Raw genomic sequence first — 19,790 nt, forward strand, 5'->3', positions numbered from 1 at the left:
CACAAACTCACAGATATTTAGCGTCTTTCAGCCTTTTGTTTTGGTTTTATGGTCTGCTTTACTATTTTGGTTAACTCTCACCACTCTCATCAGTATCATTTTTAGCAAACAAGCTCTGTTAATCCATTGTACTAAACCTGCCCAGCACAGAACAGCAGGCTGACAAAGCTATCAGCTAGCTGCTGAACGTAAATGGAGCATTCAGCAGCTAAAGAGCCAGACATTTCCTTCAGGATATTGCTAGAGAACCAACACAGAGCTAACAAGAGAGCGAGTTTTAGACTGACATCCATCAGATGGAACTCTGTTAATGTTGCTCTGTGTCATATCTCTTCAATATGTTGTGTTTATAGCTGGTTGGCATGTATATCAACATATTACAAATTGCGTTTTCGTCATCAAAGGAAATGCTTTGAACATCAATGTGTGCTAATAAATCAATAGCTGCTTCCATCATCTACTTCTTCGTGGATGATTTAGGGCTTATCGGTATTCCAGGACAAGCTGATGTGCAGTCAAACGCACCCACACACATGCAGTGGATAATTGCTCTTGAAATAAATACACTGCCTTTAAGTGGTTTTGGAGTTGCCATCCATCTCCTTGTGTTGCAGTTTTATTGCTCTTAGTCGAGGGCCGGTGTGGATTTCCTGGGTGGTCATAAAGACTTAGAGGGACAGATGCATGCCTTATTAGGTGTGTGGTTGTGTCATGGCGACACTCACACACTGTTGACTGCAGCACCATGTGTTTCTGAGCAGGGTGCATGTTTTCCTATTTTCTTTGCTACGTGCTTCTTTTAAAAGGTTAAGTAGTTATTTTTTGGAGTTGAAGCCCCAGACTCTACATTCCCCTGCAGGGTGTGTTTTTAGAAGAAGGGGCCATGTTATTGTTGTTCTTCTTGACGCAGGTTTCCACAAACCTCAGACAGTTAAGGTTATCATCACGAATAAACACACACATTGCATTTAAATACCAGGAAGTTTCATTTTACGAATTGAATTGCTTCCTTCAGTATATGTTACCATTTGAACATGTGTATTACATATAAGATGATAACTGTTGGTTGCTTTAAGTCATTATTCTATCACACTGTAATATTACTTTTATGCTTCCAAACGCATGTTTCATGTCAGCGCAACTACTTATGTTGACATGTGGAAGCTGGTTTTTGGGTTTCACATGCTTGTTCCCTGTCTTTTTCCTGCTGTAAATTTCGCCTGCTCTTGGCATAGCGTAGTATTTCACAGCGTGATATAAATCTGCCGGAGACATCTTTGTCCAAAGGCGGCAGCGCATGAGTTGTTGCCTATTGTTTGAGGTGGTGGGAGAGGTGTTTTTGAAGTGGGAAGGAAGGAATTAGGGTTTACTTTAGATGTCGTTATTGTTTGCAAATTGGCTGGTAGCAGATCCAACCACGACACTTAAGCACGTATGTCTCGGTCTGCACCACACATGCAGCACATGCACATTGTTCAGAGTGTTTGAAGTAGGGTTCTACCCATAGTCCTTTTATTACCTACAGTAAATTGTGGCGGCATGCTTTTAGTATTGAGAAACAGACACGCTAACCCACTAAAGTTAAGCAATGAAGAGAGGACCACCTGAAATAATCGATATCAGTACGACTGTTCTCAATATTGAGCATATTTAAGCCTTACCTTACTAACAGCCGCCCTTTGTGATGGGAAGCTGAAGCCACTCTATGCTCTTCCTAGAGTCACCAGACTGCATCGGTTAGTTAGCTTCGTTTATTGTGTGACTTTGATCTTCTGTGTTTCTGCTGCTTTGTTGTACATTGATGGGTGTTTCCACTGGAGAAACGCACTTGCATATACATGCCAACATCAACATAAATATACACACACACAAACACACACACAGTGACGTGGCTTGGTTGTGGGCTGCAGGTCTAACACGGTGTGTCTTTCTCCCACGGTGTTTCTCTCCCAGGAAGGGGGTAGTCTGATGGACTCCAGTGGGGCTCTGCGGCTCCCTCTCTATACCGCCTGGCTGGAGCTCAATCAGAAGGAGGTAACCTCTGACCTCTAGGCTAGTCCCCATGGGTGCCCCCCCCCCTCCCCTGGGTCAACTGTAGTCCCCGCTTTGCTTCTAGTACAGTCTACTGGACTAACTCTGCTGTACATGCTTACCTCGCCGAGGTAACATGGTCCTAACGCTAGGGTGTTGGCTCTTATTTAGCCTGCCTATGGTCTGGTCTGGACTATAGAAGAGGCTGCTGAAGATTTCGGTGTGGTTTCTGGTTGACTGTAGCAGGTGTGTGGACTTAGTAGTTCCCATTCCTCAAAACTTTGCTCTATAGCGATACTGCTGGTCAAAAACTCCACAGGATGCCTTTAATAAGTATGCAAATCAACCCCTGCTTTGCCCTGGTGTTGCATGTTGTTGCTCTCACATTCTTCTGTTAAATAATTGTCTAATGTTTTTCTAGTGGACGCAGAGGTCAGGGTCTTGCTCCATTAAGCAGGTAGGGACAGTGAGTTGTGTTGAATCGGACTAGTCGTCTCTCAGTCTCTTTCTTTATTACTTAAAATACAACAGAAATGTATAAGAGCAGAACTTTCACAGTAAGTCCTTGCGCATTTCTCAGCTCTCATGGCTTCATCCATTGAGGTTTGTTCAGGTGAACTAAACATGTCTGAGCCTTTGCAGTTGGCAACCAAGCAGACAGGTAGGTGAGACACACTGTGAGCAGTGAGTGTGTTTTCTTTGGCAGCAATGGGCTTGTGGAAGCACCGATTCTGTCAGAGAGGATTAACAACGCTCAGAAAATCATCTGAGATGGCTTTTGTAATAAGCAAGGACAGCAAGTTTCTCAAGGCTCACACTCTTTTGTTTATTCTGTATTGTCGTTAAAGGGATTTTATTGTGATTGTATCCTTAATCTTCACTTGTTACACTAAGATGCCTTATGGGCATCAGTGGTTTGTAGTGATTGGATGATTGACTGGTTATTTCTCTGTATGTAAGTGTGTATGTATGGGTTTAAGTGTATGTGTGAGGAACAGTACTTTTGAAGGGGTTTAGCTGATATAGAAAATACTGCAAGATACTGCATATGATAAAGATACTAAATATTATATTATTTTAGAATGTTTTACAAAAGTATTTTCCTTTCAGCAATTTATACAGCCTGTAATATCTAAGTTAAGGCATGAAATTGCTAGCAATACCAGTTATTAGGCACATTATGCAGTATATTGCACATACGACATGTTCACAGCAAGAATTTTCGGACACCACTGTGTGTACAACGCTTGTAATGAGAAACATATAAGACAGATGGTCTAATACTAAGTAAATCACTACAGTTTTACTTAGTTGATGTGTAGAGCAGCCATCTTGGATTTCGAGGTCAGGGTTGGTTATGTTCTCCGGACTTTCCATGTCAAAAATCCAATTTCAGGGGGAGTTTCACCTCCGAGTATGAATGGAACACACCTTTGTTTCACAGTTTAACTTTTTTAACAGATTTAAATAGTACTGTGGCCACTTTAGCTTGCTATGTCGCATTGGTTTAGGATACAGCTAGCACGCTAACAGCAGTTAGCACTCAGGGATGGAGGTGTCTGTTCCAAATCCAAGAACCATTCAGCTAGTTAGCCTTGAGACACCGGTAGATAATAAATCTGCTTCTGAAGCTCAAAGAGGTGAATGGAGCCATATACAAAGACAGGGGGGTGTTACCACAGATACTACGAATTGGTCGTAAAACACCTGCATCGGTTTAGCTTTTTCATGCTCATATTTTTTTGTGTTGATGATTGAGTTGGCTAGTCCGGAAGAGCAGATGTGTACAGCGTTGTGTCACTGAGGAATGAAGATAAATCTGATAAATCTGTCACTGCAGACCGCCTTCATACATGACTGCCTAACCCACTACATCTCTCTCTTTCACATGTCTAATCCTCTTCACCTTCTCTCACATTTACATTCCAACCTCCTGTGATGTGAAGGACAGTGAGTGTGTCACTGAAAGTAGGAAAGTTACGCACCTCACCTAGCATGACCTAAACCTCTCATCAATGTTGAGAGATACAAACAGTGGAATTTAAGGGGGGGGGGAGAAAATGAGAGATAAAAATGATTAGTGTGTATATGAAGTGAGAGGAGACATCCATATAGTTTATGACCACATACTCCTGGCACTAATGTATCCCCCCTCCCCTTCTCCACTTGGCTCTGTCTCCTCATCTTATCTCTTTCCACTAATGTTTATCTCTTATCTCTTATATGATCCCTATCAAGTTCAGTTTTATTGTGCCACTGCTTTTACTGGTACACATTAGCATTGGTCCTAGTGTTTCTTAATAGCTTTATGCTGTGCACTCTACAAGGCTGTATGAGATAATGGTAAGCTGGTCCATGTACAACATCTGCGGTCTCAAAGGTCAGATTCAGATAAGTAGTATATATTTTAAATGTGTAGGAATGAGGGGTAGCTTTTCTTCAACCCAGGAATATTTTACGGCCACAGAAAGGAATTTGGTTCTTTGACTCTAAGATCCATTATTCATGTTAACTTTAAAAACAACCTTTTGCTTACTATAATAAATTTAAATCCTCATTGTTGAGAAAAAAAGTCTTTATTTTCTGGCCAAGACTTAAAGCTAGAGCCATGGAAGTTTAGCTTAGCTTAGCATAAGTCCTGTAGTAGCACCACAACTTGAAATGATGTTGGTGCAACATAGCAGCATCAAAAACTTTGAAATTCACACTGCTATCATTCTGTTAGTGAGCTAAAAAGTGGTAACAAAATGCCATTCCAGTTTGATCACTGAGACTTAACATAGGCTATCCAATGACCCTCTAAAAGAAGACAGAAGAAAAAGGCAAAGATCAATCCTAGAAAATAAATCAAATGGACAAAACCTGCCTGTAAAATATGCTTTAACAAACGCCTGAAAACATTCCACTGGAAGTTAATCCCACTGATGTCTCTGTACAATCAGGTGGACATACACTATTTGTCCAGTTGTAAAAGGGCTTTTTTTCAACCCGTTCCAGATACAGTTACCTTTACATCAGTTTTCGTGTCGTCCGCTCATTTGTTTTGCTGTTTGAAAGCTACAAGCCAACAATGGCCGCTGTCCATCTATTACACTGATGGATAGAAGGGTGATGAGTCGAGGAAGACAGCAGTAACTTATAGGCTTGAACATGGGACATCGTAGCCTAGCGCATAGCCCCAGGGAACTGTGTGTGTGTTTGTGAGTGCATGTGTGTATAAAGTTGTTTTTTGGCGCCGTCATGCTCAGGCTAGTGTATCCCACCTTCCCTTTGGCAGGAACACTCTCTGTCATGTCCACATTACCTCACCTGCCCTCTGGCTATGTAAACCTAGAAGTGTGAATTATTCACACACACACACACACACACACACACACACACACACACACACACACACACACACACACACACACACACACACACACACACACACACACACACACTAGTTTGGTTCAGGGCCCATCTTTATTATGGCTCAAGTTTATGTAACCGCACTGAAACAGATCTTTTATGGATACCTTCTGAGAGTAAAAACATGTTTGCTTTATTGTTATTGTTACCTATTTTGTCTAAGAGGAACACCACAAACATAACTTAAAGCATCAAGTGTAGTGTTTGTCCAACGGTCAGAGAAACAATGGCGTTTCCTGAGGCGAGCCCAAATGAAATAGGAGACCGTGTGCCGTTTTTCCTTTATTATCAAAATGAACCGTGTGGCCGTCTGCAGCTCCGCTAGCCACTTCCTGCCACACACACACACACACACACACACACACACACACACACACACACACACACACACACACACACACACACACACACACACACACACACACACACACACACACACACACACAAACAGGCAGCTTGACCACTCAACACATCCTTCCTATAGTTCCCAAATACACGCATAAACACATAATGACCCAAGAGTATTCCCTCCATCCTTCCCTCCACACACACTCTCACACACACATATTTCCTGGTCATCAGTGCCTCGTTTTGACAGTGTTTTCTGTCCAAACTGTCAAACTGAGTTTTGCATGTGATTCAATCTGAAGAGCAAGTTTCTTCGGCCCGGCCGCGGGGCTGCTTGAAATGTAATGTCTGCTTTGACTGGCAGCCCGGGGTTGAAAGAGTTTGAGGGAGAGGGTGTGTGTGCTTGGTTAGAGCTATATCCTGTGTGAAGAAAAAGTGTGTGTTGTAATTGCATGTGGCAGTATTTGGTATATATTTTCGTACGTGTGCGTGTGTGTTCCTCATTCCGCTCGTGTCCTCTGCCCTGCTCGTCTTTGTGGCTAGCTGTGGGGATCAAGTGTGTTACCATGGCTGCGGCAAGCCTAGCGCCCCTGGAGACGACACGTTAGAGAGAGAGGGGATCTTCAGCGGCCCAGAGTCGGGCGGAGGGTAAACGAGAGACTCTCATGGGGCCCCACAAAGACTGGGCCAAGTGTACCAGGGGTCAGAAAGAAGCATGAAGCCTGAAACCATATACTAATTGGACCAGGAATAGTTACTCAGCTAACACACACAACCCTCAGCTAACTAACACCACTTAAACACAGCGTCCAGTGCAAAGATTTTCCAATGAAATTCCTAAAGATTTAAACCAAATATCATAGTTTAAATAATATGATTAAATGGTAAAATGACCACCACCCGACTCCGGATAAGTGGTTACCATTGGATGGATGGATGGATGTACGGATGGATGGATGGGTGGATGTACGGATGGATGGATGGGTGGATGTACTATCCCTCCTTTCTCACATTTTGAGCATAATATCCCTTTTTGTTTTTAATATGATTCTAACAGAGGCTTTTAAAATTGGCAAACAAGGAGCTTCTTATTCCTAAAATAACCCCCTTTTTTAAAAAGTCCTATTAAAGGAGTTTTTGGTAGTTTTCCGGAGTTAAGATGACTATTTTCTTACAAGGTTTTATCGTTTTGTCTGACATTGCTTGCATTATCACGCATCAGATATTTGGTTTAGACATTATTTTGATTGCTGTGACTGACACGGTGTGTTTGTCAGTATTCATCGGTGTCACTCACCCATGCAGTGAGTGCTTGTGAGCATGTGTTTAAAAGTGGTGTAGCGTGGGAAGTGAGCCAGCAGCAGTGATGTACTAACAGCTGCAGTAATGCTCCTTATCCCCTACATATTACATACACATTACACAGACACCTTAAATACATGTAGCACTTACACAGTGTGTGTATATACATGTCAGTCTATGAGTTATCAGCGCATGTAACAGCTGCACCCCGAGTCGTGAGGGTTGCGGGTCCATTATGTACGATATCTGGGTATCGTCGCCTTTCTCCTGTGTTTTGCTTCCTGTCTTTATCTCATCTCTTCCTCTCTTTATTGAACTCGAAAGAGATGATAAGATTGTAATCAGTTAAACTACAGATTCCTATGTTAGAAGAGTCATCATTTGATATGGTATTTATCAGAAAAACTACCTTTTGTTGCCTTTGAGAAGGTTTCCTACAGTCATCACAGTTTCCCTCTCATTTTTCATTTTTGTGAAGGAATAGTTTGACATTTCAGGAAAGTATATTCATCAATATGTCCCGCACAGACTTGAGATTGACACACATCTTATCATTTCACTCTTGGTAATAAAGCAAAGAAACCTTCTTCCCAAAATGATGCACCACTCCTTCAAAATTCTTCTTCATCAAAGTGTTTAGTCTTTGTTAGAGTTGTTATTAAAAGAATATTTAGGGAAATTCTTCTCTCTTACTCCTTAATTTGATAAAGTCTATAAAGATTTATGTCGAATGGACTGCAATTTTATGTAGATACTAACAAAAGACACACAAGAAATATGTCAAAAAGTAGAATATGAAGCAAAATCACACTCCCACTAAATCAGAATCAAGTGGGAAATTGTTTCCCTCTCAGGAGCAGATTTTACTCACTACAGCATAACTCACTTAAAGCACACTGTCCAATCACAGTGATTTTTCAACGTCTGTTCTCTGCTGTGAATTTTGGCTCACAAGTGTAGAAGGGCATTTTTTCTCTTATGCCCTTTCCCTTTCCTTTCGCCCCTGTTGAGCATCTTTGAAAACGCCTCTTTGTCTTCAGGTTTTCATTGTTCTCCTGCTGCTGCCGGCGGCATTATACCAACTTTTTTCCAGCTTCGGGCTTTGCCACTTTCTGAACAAAAGGACACTTTCTGGTGTATTCTTTCACTCACTGGAGCAAGTCCCTTCATCACAGGCTTTTCTGATTTGAATAATGCTGCTCGTTCAAACTGTTTACCTGTTCGCACGTGATGGTAGAAGGGTTAACACGACTAGACACCTGTAGATAGAGGGCAGAGGGGGGGTTGGCCGGCTGCCAGTGATAGGGTGTGGTTTCCTACTACTATGATTGCTTTACATGCCCCACATACTGTACAATGCAGTTATAATAAGATACTCACAAAGGGGAAAGCTTGGGACTAAACAGCATGAACCCAGGCTCTGGACATTGAAACTCAATTTTTTTACTTCTTCATTACAATTATAATAAAGACATTAAAGCTGCAATTATTGAATTATTGGTTAGTGGAATGACAAATGAATCAGCAATTTATATATTTATATATATAATTGCTTAATTATAGTAACTAAAACAGTTTTGGACAAAAACACATTTGAAGATTCCTCCCTTATGATGGATAATAGTTTTTCCTTATGTTTTAATAGCCCTAAATAACTTTCAGAAATATGAATTTTATTCTAACATGTGAAAATCGTAGTAAAATTAGGATTTTTTTATCATTATGTTTACGTCTTGGATTGCATTAAAATGTGAAAAATAAATCCGATTATAAAAGGAAGAAATAAGAAAACAACACTGGCGTCAGAGTATTGTTCAATTGCCCTTCCTGCTTGTCTTTATGGAAAGTGTGAAAGTGTTTTCGTTGGAAACAGGGCATTTTGAAGGAGTGGCAGCGATGAACTCCCTGTGGGTTGGAAAATATGCCCGGACCGGAGCCCACCTGAGCCAAAATAGACACTGCTTACCCATCTGTCTGTTTCTCTTTTGTCTTTCCCTATCAGGCTCTTATTTCTGGTCTGTCTACGTCCCTATTTTTGTACGGTGTTGCTGGTTCTTTTTTCTTTCTTTTTTCCCGCTCTTCCTTTGTTTGCAGAGACCCACCAGTATCTCATTACTCTAATCCTATTTATGAAGCAGAAAAACACATGCACACACATTGTCTTTCTATGCATGCCTCTCTTCTTCTTTCTCCATCTGTTCCAATTCTTTTGTCGACTTTTTTCTAAATCATATGCAACACAACACAATGTTTGAATTAAGATAAAAACAAACAATTATTTGTGTCTTTTCTTAAGTTTCTTTGAGCTGTAAGCTGTGAATGCAACAGCGTAGTGGCTTAACATCTTTTACCATTGCTCACACAGTCAAACCTCTCATAATGTAAACACTGCGCTGTGATCATATCTGGGATCTGTACTCCTATTGTTGCGTGTTGTTGTAGTCATGAGGTTTAGATAGCAGATAGAGGTATCACTTTTGATCCATTGTATTTACTCACAGCACGAAAGTAAAATGTTAATTGTGCCAATTCCCTGTTCATATCTTAGAAAACGTGCCATATCATCTTTTTTAATCTCAAGAATCTTTAGCTTTCAGGTTTATGAAAGCAATGAAAAGAGGTGTTATTTTATTGGTGGAAACATTGATTTTACTAAACTCTTCAAATTCCTCTTGCTTCCTGTTCCAATGCCTCTATTGTTAAGTAACACGCTCCCCTGAACTTGGGTCTCAGGTTAGATATTGCCAAAACTAAAGCGATTTGGTGGGCCGATTTCCTAAGCTGATTTTCTCAGATCAACGTTTGTCGGCCACGACCCTTGATGGAGGAATTAGCCTACTTTGTAATCATTAGGTGCAAGCTAATGCACAATGGGCATTTGTGTTTTGTTTCCTAAGCCATTAGAGCACTGTGTTCTTCTACTACAAGTCGGCTAAAGTCAGAGAGACATTGTTTGCGTAGCTCTGACCTGCAACGATCGAGCGGCGAAACTCAGCCAAGTTTATCGAATTGAAAGAAATCAAGCATTTAACGTTAATACTTAGTAATTCAAATGATATTTACCGTGTCAATACAGCGTTAACAAGTACATTTTGAGCAAAATGTGATTCCATGAAGTGTAGAGTAGTGGTTCCTAAAAGTGTTTTCTTCAGACGTACATCCACAGCTTTGTTAAATGAACTCATGTACCCTTCATTAACACTTCATGCCACCAATAGTTTATCCAGTGAATTTAGCTTTAAGCTTTCTTTTTCTCTCACCATTTATCCATTACCGTTGGCTTACCCTTTCTCTGGGCTTTTCTGCTGGCTTGCTCACAGTTTGTCTCAGTTTCTGTTGTTCAGGTGTTAAAGCTGATTCAATATATTGATTTCTTTTTAATCTAATTACTTTACCTGCTTAATAAACAACCTGGAAATAATGATTTTAACTCTCTTGTTGTTGTTTTTCAGCCGAACATTGGGCGACTAGGTATCCCTCATGGACCCTCGGGAGAAAAGGTGGCTGTGGTTGCTGTGGACGACTGTGACATCTCCATGGCAATACGCTTTGGAAAGCAGATTGGAAACTACTCCTGCGCTGCCCAGGGTACCCAGACCGGACAGAAGAAGTAAGATAGTGTTTTTTGTCTTGAACCTCAGTGGAGCACTGATATCTTGAAATAGTGTTAACGACTTTTTAGGTGTAAGGGTTAATGTACTGATTAAAAATGCAACAAAGTGCAATGAAAAAAGATTAAGAAGATGAATTAGGAACAAACTTCGAGCATGCTTCTTATGTGTAATCTTATTACGCTATCTTTTTGCACCCTCTTTTTTGCAACTAGACAAATGGCGCCACCTACTGCTTACCTAAATGGGCAATATTTAAGAATTGCGTAACAATGGTGATGCAGTTTCGTGTTTCTCTTCAGCCAATTTTTCAAAATTCAGGGACAATTTATGATACATTTGTGTGGAAACCTGGCTTCTGTGTTTTTCCTCTGATTAGGCCTTAACACACATTATCTCCAACACATACCACACACACTTTGCACACAACTAGTCAGACTCATAAATAAATATGTTCTACCTTAAGGGTTATGTTAACGTGCCTACATTACAGCATCACACTGTACCCTCCCCTCTTTTTGTCTTTTAATCTGAGTTCATCCTCGTGCTGTCATACACGGCCTTAGACCATGCAGAGCTCGCGTCGACACAGGCTTAAACCGATTGACTGTGCACCAAACACTAATGAGTTTTTATTTTTATAGCGTGAGATTTTTTTTTAATGAGTCTTTTGGAGGGCTAGCATGCTGGGACACATTTAGTTTGCAGAGGGTGGGGACAGACAGGGAGAGAGCTTCAAAGAGGAGTTAATGAGGTTACATTCCTTCAGGAACTTGTTGCACAGGTCACAGAGGCTGAGAGAGGTTTGGAGGATACTCATACTGAAATATACAAAAAGGCATTACCCTGTTTACTTGCAGAATGTTTTGACATTGAGGCACACAGAAGGAACTTCAGTTTAAGCTTGCTCTTACAAAATTGATTCAATTTAAACAAGGTAGAATATTGGATGGCACTGACCAAGGTGTTTAAGGTGTAAGGTATTGTCAATATATAAATTATATATTGTTTTAAGACCTATAATGTGACCTGAGAAGTGATACTGACCAGAACAATTTTCCTAAATAATCAAATTTGTATTTTTGTTCACGGAATACACTGTTTGCAAAGCTATGTTATCTTTGTGCAACTCTGTAAAGACGTTTAATATTGTAGAGATAAATAAGTGTGTGTGTGTGTGTGTGTGTGTGTGTGTGTGTGTGTGTGTGTGTGTGTGTGTGTGTGTGTGTGTGTGTGTGTGTGTGTGTGTGTGTGTGTGTCTGTGTGTCTGTGTCTGTGTCTGTGTCTGTGTGTGTGTGTGTGTGTGTGTCTGTGTGTGTGTGTGTGTGTGTGTGTGTGTGTGTGTCCACTTCTGACTCTTATCTTTCTGTTTTCTTGTATTTTAAACATTGACAAATATTCATTTTAAGGTCGTTTTTTAACATTTTGGGTTTCGCTCTAATCCATTTTTTTTCTGTGTCTTCTGCAGGTCACTAGACTTGACTGGTCCGCTGTTGCTGGGCGGGGTTCCCAACCTACCCGAGGACTTCCCGGTCAGAAACAGGGACTTTGTGGGCTGCATGAGGAACCTCACCATCGATAGCAAACCCATCGACATGGCCAGCTACATCGCCAACAACGGCACCGCGGCAGGTAAGATATGCTGCATGGTAAACTTAAGCCATGGTCAACATTGCTTATTATTAAGACAAATAATCTTGCTGATTATCTCCTTCTCTTCACACAATTCAAAGGCTCAGAGATCATGACATTTTATGTGCTCAATTTCAAGGTTGTCCAGCTAAGAAAAACTTTTGCACGGGCGACGTGTGCCAAAACGGAGGAGTGTGTGTCAGCAAGTGGAATACGTACAGCTGTGACTGCCCGACCGGTTACGGTGGCAAGAATTGTGAACAAGGTGAGAAGAAGACTTAACTCGGAAGATCAAAAAGTGTGTGTTTATGTACAGTAAGTGCACAGTGTCTGAAGGACTTCCAGGAAATAGAGTGTGTGCGGGAGATCAAGCAGGATAAAGAGCTCCACCCCTGAGTCAGTATGACTCATGCAGCAGCTACATTGGAGATGCACGGTGAAGCTTGTTACTGTACACACGCTAAAGATAGCCTCAGGTCTGGAGTTAAAGGACAAGAACCTCCTCTCTGACTCAACTAAACAGCAGACAAAGGATAAAACAAAACAAACACATCCGCACACTGAACTCCTATATGTGCTACCTCATGAAACTCTGACAAGGACCTACTATATAAAGTACTTACAGATAATTACATGTAGGTAGGGTATTAACTATTTTGCTATTTCTATAACCTGGCTCATGTTCTTCCATAGTAAATAGAGAACTTTGATTTCCTTCTCCGGGGCGATCTTCCAAACAATGTGCGAAGGTGTGAATTCCTCTTCTTGCCCTCTCGTCTATGAGGTAGCCGCATAGCCAGCGCCAAGCCTTGTATCCAGTATCTAAACTGGGGTGGGATCACAGCAAGCTGGGAAGAGGTTTTTGGCTGTTCTGTCACTTATTGATGCTTTTGGACTGAGGCTTAGCACACCTAGCTGCCACACAAGAAACAGGAGATTTGTTATGTTAAATTATCCAGGCTGGACTGACATGAAAGACTGAAATCCACTTTTCTTTTTATTCTATCAGATCAAATAAGTGCACACCATCTTTTTAACGATTTGGGATGAGTTCTGTAATACCAACATGTAATGCAAGCTTTGTTTTGGCAGAATTAAAAGACAAAGATTACCAGACGTTGCTCAATCTTTTATTAAAACAGTAACAAAATGTACATTTAAAGAAGCTTCATAATGAATATAGGTAATAAATCAGTGGCTAAACTCAGAGGAACCTGGTAAATCGTTCTTGCTCAACACCAGAATGTTAGCATCTGAGCATGTTAGCATACTGAAGGAGCATACTAACTTGCTCACGTTTAGCTTAAATCACCTTCAAGTTTTACTCTTATTGTTTAAAGCTGAGTTTTGATAAATTAATCATAAATGAGGAGTGGCTGATCTTTGGTTTATGTATGACTAAGCTTTGGTAAAGTAGTCTGGCTGAAGCTAATGTGGCTAACAGGAACAAACATGTGCTTTGTCCCATAATTACAACTTGTGTATATTCGTGAACACTGGAAATATGTGCCCTGAGGAACTGAGGACATACAGGGTTTATGCTGTAGATCATGTGGGAGGAAACACTTTGTAAGTCGTGCTGATGGATGGACCCTTAGTGTGTGTGTGTGTGTGTGTGTGTGTGTGTGTGTGTGTGTGTGTGTGTGTGTGTGTGTGTGTGTGTGTGTGTGTGTGTGTGTGTGTGATTCATGATCACTCAGTCAACACTTACTTACAGGAGCTTACTGTATATACTGTAGTATGTGAGTTAGATTTTCTGTAGGTTTTCCGAAAGTCTGTCGAGCCAGGAATGTTAGAGGAGGAATTACTGTGTAATCCTAATTAACATAAATCTTGTTTTCCTCTTTCTCCTCTCCAGTGATGCCATCTCCTCAGTTCTTTGATGGCCAGGCGCTGTTCTCCTGGAGTGAGATGGACATCACCGTGGCTGTTCCCTGGTACATGGGCCTCATGTTTCGCACCAGGCAGCCAGCTGGCACCCTAATGCAGGCCAACGCCGGAGCCAACTCCATCAACCTCATGGTGAGACACAGTAGATAGCTCATTGTCAACAAATTATTGTAAACACAAACGGCATCATCATCAGCATAAAGTGCAAACTGTCGCAGTTTTGTCATTAGTTTTGATCTGCACTCCATGCAGGTGAGTGAGCAACAGGTCCGTATGGAGGTGTTGCTGAGGGACCAGCTGGTGGCGTCGCTGAGCTTCCCCCAAGTTCGGGTCAATGACGGGGAGTGGCATCACCTGCTGGTAGAACTGAAAAGCGTTAAAGACGGAAAAGACATCAAATACATGGCTTCTGTTTCTCTGGACTACGGCATTTATCAGGTAAGGGATAAAAACATCGGAGAGACAGTTGAGTATATTAGTTATACAGTTTTAGCTTCAGGTGCTACTGCATCGTCTTCAAATAAGCTAAGCCTTTTTAAATGCTACATACAAAAACATTTTATACATACAATAAAACAGAAAATGTATATGTGGGTGAAGTTTTTAATTTTGTCAATTTTTATCCTGTGTTTTTAAGCAGAAGTCAGTGGAGATCGGTAATGAACTCCCAGGATTGAAGCTGCAGTCTCTTCATTTAGGAGGTTTGCCTGGAGAAGGAAACCATGTCAGAAAAGGATTTGTCGGCTGCTTACAGGTAAGCCCAAATCTTGGTTTTTCTTTAACAACTTGTAATTTCTCTTCTTGCTAAACAACCATTGTCTGCCTTCCACCAGGGTGTGCATATGGGCGAGACGTCCACAAACATTGCAAACGTAAACATGGCTAAGGGCCAGAACATCCGCGTGGAAAAAGGCTGTGACGTCGCTGACCCCTGTGACTCCAACATCTGCCCTGAGAACAGTCACTGCAGCGATGACTGGAGCACACACACTTGTGTCTGCGACCCAGGTAATACACACTTGCACAAAACACATCCACTCGAATGAAACTCTACTAATCTATCAGCAACAATTGAATGTCACTTCAAACACTTTCATCTTTGTCCTGCAGGCTATTTTGGTAAGGAGTGTGTGGATGCTTGCCAGCTCAACCCGTGTGAGCATGTTTCCACCTGCGTTCGCAAACCAAGTTCCTCCCACGGCTACACCTGTGATTGTGGACAGAACCACTTCGGCCAGTACTGTGAAAACAAGTAAGGTCCCTTCCTCCATGTGTGGGTCCTTTGCAGTTGGGTTTAAAAAAGGTCATGTTTATTGAGTCTGTCCATGAATGCTTTAAAATGAGTAATACATATTTACACAGATATGTTATGTACAGTTCTTAAGAAATGCTGTCATTCGTCTTTTTGCTCAGGTCAGAAACTTTATTTTGAAAATGTGTTTTTATTTGCTTGACATTTCTTCCACCCTCTAAGAATTGGAGTACGTTTTTAGCACTTTGTTGTGCCATAAAGCAGCAGAGAATTTTCCGAAGTCGACCCAGAAGCATGCCATTATCTTATTTAGACTTAACACTTATGCAGATTGCATTTTAACTGCATTTTAGAGATGCATGCCAAACGCTGCCGCCAAGACACTTACGTACAGTACCTCTCTTAGGTATGTTAGGCTCTTGTTCTTTTTGTTTTTAAGAGCATTTTTATTAGGCAGTAATCTGAGCTCTATAGTATATACACATAGAACGAGAGGGGTAAGACATCAAAAGGAAATGCTCACACTTTCAGGTGAAATTGAAAAGTCTGTATACAGTATATGCACAGAAAGTGGTGTTGTTTCTGGATTGTCTGAGTGCACGTGGGAATTAGCCAGCCCTGATTGAGAAGCAGCCATTCCCCCCGAAACCTGACCCCTATGACACGCATCATTTCGTCTCTTAAGCAGGATGTGGGATTCCCCCTCCATGCCCGACTGATCCTCCATACATGTTTAGTCACCGCTGCCGTCACACTGCTGCTCGCACCCTATCAGATCACATCTCCCAGTCGGAGATCTCCACAGGGAGATAGAGACTCAGTGTGTGCATTTATGTCAATGTGTCACACCTGGTTACCCGACTTTAAAGTGTAGAGGAAGTTTATTCTAGATTCAGGGCGACAGACAGCGTTTAGTAGCAGATAAACTGGACAGATTGTCAACTATCAGATATGGAGCATTTTATCCAAGCTGATACAAAGTCAGGTCAAATATAAAAGTTATTTAATTCAACCAAAAGCAGTACATTCAGTGAATCAGTACATTTGAATTATACTTGCTTTAACTAATATGCTCTTGTTTTTGATGACAGAGTGGAGAAGCCGTGTCCTCAAGGCTGGTGGGGCAGTCCGGTGTGTGGACCCTGTCACTGTGATACTAACAGAGGATTTCATAAAGACTGCAACAAGACCACCGGAGAGTGTCGCTGCAAGGTAAAAGGAAGAAACAATACAACATGGTTCAGTTAAAACACCATCGTATCACTTTAAAAATGCACTTAAAGGACACCTATATATATAAAGCTCACTTTTCATTCATTAAATATAATATGTTTTGTCCTCCTCCTGCAGGAAAACCACTATCGGCCAGAAGGCGAGGACACCTGCTACCCCTGCGAGTGTTTCTCTATTGGCTCAGAGTCCCGAACATGTGACGCCATCACCGGGCAGTGCCCCTGCAAAGGAGGAGTCATCGGGCGCCAGTGTAACCGCTGTCATAACCCCTTCGCTGAGGTCACTCCCACTGGATGCGAGGGTATGTAAAAATTCCTGACAGAATGTTAAGGCAAGAAAACAAGAAATTCAGGAACAAAAATCTTTAAGGAATAGCTTTGAAGGTTTATAAAAGCCTGAATTTCTTTGATGAAAATGTCAAGTTCAATGATTTCAAAGCAAGTGTTTATAATAAATTATAAATTACACAAATACTAACGTACAATTAGAAACAGAGAGTGACAAAGAGTGGGGATTTTAAGAATGAAAACCATTTTTGGATCAGTTTTAATATTCCTCTAAATGTTCATGTTGTGTTCAAGTGAGCTTGCATGAAGTGTCAGAAGGAGACAAACATTGTCGCTGACAGCTGCCGGTGCTGTATTCGAACAAACTGCGCATCTTTGTTGCGGACCAGTCAAGCAGAAGATGCAAGTCTGGCTAGAGAGCTGGATTGGCAGTGGGACAATACAGTACAGATGAATGGTAGACAAAACACAAAGTCCCATAGATGTGAAATAAATGTCAATGTACTAACAGTTTGACCCTTTATGAAGCTCTGCAGAACGTGCTTTGACTGTAAATGCAAGGAGTTCTCAGGGGTGGATTATAGCTAGAAGTAATTTAATCCAAGTACTGTACTAAAGTAAAATTTGTGGTACTTGCTACTTCATACTTGCACTACATTTTGTACGGTAATGCATATTAAAATTACACCTTTTTTATTTTAAAGCTACATTACATTTATTTTACAGCTTTACTTACTAGATATTTTGATGCCATAGTTTTTGGAATGGAGGGCCTTTAGTTGTAACTGATCAATCACTGTTACTGAACTAAAATATTTGGGTACTTATTCCACATCTGGATGTTCTATATGAAGGTGTGGATCCTTTTGTTTGAACAAAAAAAATCACTATTTGCTTATGTTTTTATTCAGTGGATTTATGATATAAAATGTTTTCAGATCAAAGGGGTTAAATCAATTCTGGTGCACTCAAGGAATGAGTGAGGGAGTGTGGATGGAGGGAGGAAACAAGCGAGAGCTTTCTTTGGTCAGGTCCTGCGGGTCACTGGGATGTGACCATCCATGTCAGGATCTGTTACCACTGCCTTTGGTCATGACATCATGTCTGCGCTTTAAAATAAATGAGCCTTAAAAAAAGTGTCTATAAAGTAGAAAAGAAAAACACTAAGGGATTTTTCAACTACAGTAAGAGGAGCTATAAACAAGCTTGGTCTGTCCTGGAGATTTTTCAACCCAGATATACAGTAATTCACTATTTAATTATGCTTAAAACCATGTCCACGTGATAAACTTCAGAGTTTTATTGGTCCTTTCCTCCACAGTGGTGTACGAGGTCTGTCCCAAGGCGTTTGATGCAGGCATCTGGTGGCCCAAGACCAAATTTGGACGCCCTGCCGCAATAAACTGTCCAAAAGGATCTATTGGTGAGTGCTGCTTTAACTGTATTTCTATTTTATTTTGAAATATTTATTGGGTTTAAAAGAAAATCTATGACAATCCCCATTCTCGTTTTTTAAACCAGTCTATAGGGGACTGTTAAAAAGCTTTGTGTCAAGTTATTGAGTAATAACAGCTGGATTAAGAAGCTGGGTGGCTGTGTTTGTGAGTTAATGCATTTTAAATCATATAAGCACACTCTATCAGAAGCTTAAAAACACAGGGTCTCTGATTGGTCCGTTAATCCGTCAGGGCTTTCTCATTGGCCAATCGCGTACAGGCGTTGTCTGTATAGACTTTTGGATAAACACCAGGTACACTGAGCTGACGGTAACAGCCTTCCTCATCCTTTTCTGTGTGTGTGTGTGTGTGTGTGTGTGTGTGTGTGTGTGTGTGTGTGTGTGTGTGTGTGTGTGTGTGTGTGTGTGTGTGTGTGTGTGTGTGTGTGTGTGTGTGTGTGGCTCAAGTTCACTGACCTGTCCCTTAGGAAAGCGCTGTCACTTTCCTGGTTACCCCCTAGTTACAGCCGCCACTATGGCAACCCTATTGTTGTCTCCCCAATCCCAAAAGGGGAATTTATTTGCTAACGCCGCTCGTCGCCCTCTCTTAGCTCCATCTGGCGAGTGCTTCAGCCATTTCTTATTTTCAAACAAAGGCATTGGAAGAGACTTTGCATTTGGATGAAATCGTTTCTTAGACTTTATCAGACTGGAACTAATCAGAGCGGTTAGAAATATTTAAACCACCAAAATGGAAAAAGTTTTACTCTTTTTAGGCAGTTTTTGACTTAATAGTGTCTTTTTTTTGTACCTAAATAAAAATATAGATTGAATTATCTTTTCAAACCTCTAAAAAGAAAAGTTTCTACTTTATATATGAGTAAGAAACGTACAATCAAAGTAATAGATGTTTAATTTTTATTTCTGTTGTATTTAGGTACTGCTATCCGCCACTGCAGCGAGGAGAAGGGCTGGTTGTCTCCTGAGCTCTTCAACTGCACCACGATCACCTTCTCCCACCTGAAGAAACTGGTAAGGCTAGATAAAAAATAAAACGTTTATACGGCCCCTACGGCCAAAAATATTTTACTAGATAGGGTCCTTTTAGTAATTAGTAATGTGGCTTGAGCTTGTCCTACATTTCAATCTCACAACTTGTTTGAAAGAGTGAAAATGTACTTATTTCTAAACCCATTTCTGTTTTTATATTTGAAAAACCAGAAACATCTTCCAAATAAAAAACATTTTAGTCTAATTGAATAGGAGGATATCTATGGGAGATTTATACACATTTTTCACCTATTGTGTTTGAACCAGTCAAATACTCAATGCGTGAACTTCCCCAAGCCGCACTAATC

The 19,790-nt window shown here is 40.9% G+C and overlaps 1 protein-coding gene across 6 annotated transcripts in view; it reads left to right on the forward strand.

Moving 5' to 3' along the window:
- celsr1a (cadherin EGF LAG seven-pass G-type receptor 1a) overlaps positions 1-19,790 on the forward strand; it is a 75,458-nt gene that overhangs the window by 42,793 nt on the left and 12,875 nt on the right. For 4 of the 6 annotated variants that reach the window (XM_063905903.1, XM_063905901.1, XM_063905905.1 and 1 more), the window contains exons 7-18: positions 10,545-10,702; positions 12,172-12,335; positions 12,475-12,600; positions 14,194-14,357; positions 14,478-14,663; positions 14,863-14,979; positions 15,059-15,233; positions 15,336-15,477; positions 16,569-16,689; positions 16,828-17,011; positions 18,319-18,420; positions 19,370-19,464. In XM_063905903.1, the coding sequence (XP_063761973.1) occupies positions 10,545-10,702; positions 12,172-12,335; positions 12,475-12,600; positions 14,194-14,357; positions 14,478-14,663; positions 14,863-14,979; positions 15,059-15,233; positions 15,336-15,477; positions 16,569-16,689; positions 16,828-17,011; positions 18,319-18,420; positions 19,370-19,464 (1,734 nt within the window). The remainder of the gene's footprint in view (positions 1-10,544; positions 10,703-12,171; positions 12,336-12,474; positions 12,601-14,193; positions 14,358-14,477; positions 14,664-14,862; positions 14,980-15,058; positions 15,234-15,335; positions 15,478-16,568; positions 16,690-16,827; positions 17,012-18,318; positions 18,421-19,369; positions 19,465-19,790) is intronic. The other 2 variants (XM_063905906.1, XM_063905902.1) reach the window with 1 other exon arrangement.

Source organism: Eleginops maclovinus, chromosome 17 (assembly GCF_036324505.1).
Source record: "Eleginops maclovinus isolate JMC-PN-2008 ecotype Puerto Natales chromosome 17, JC_Emac_rtc_rv5, whole genome shotgun sequence".
Lineage (NCBI taxonomy): Eukaryota > Metazoa > Chordata > Actinopteri > Perciformes > Eleginopidae > Eleginops > Eleginops maclovinus.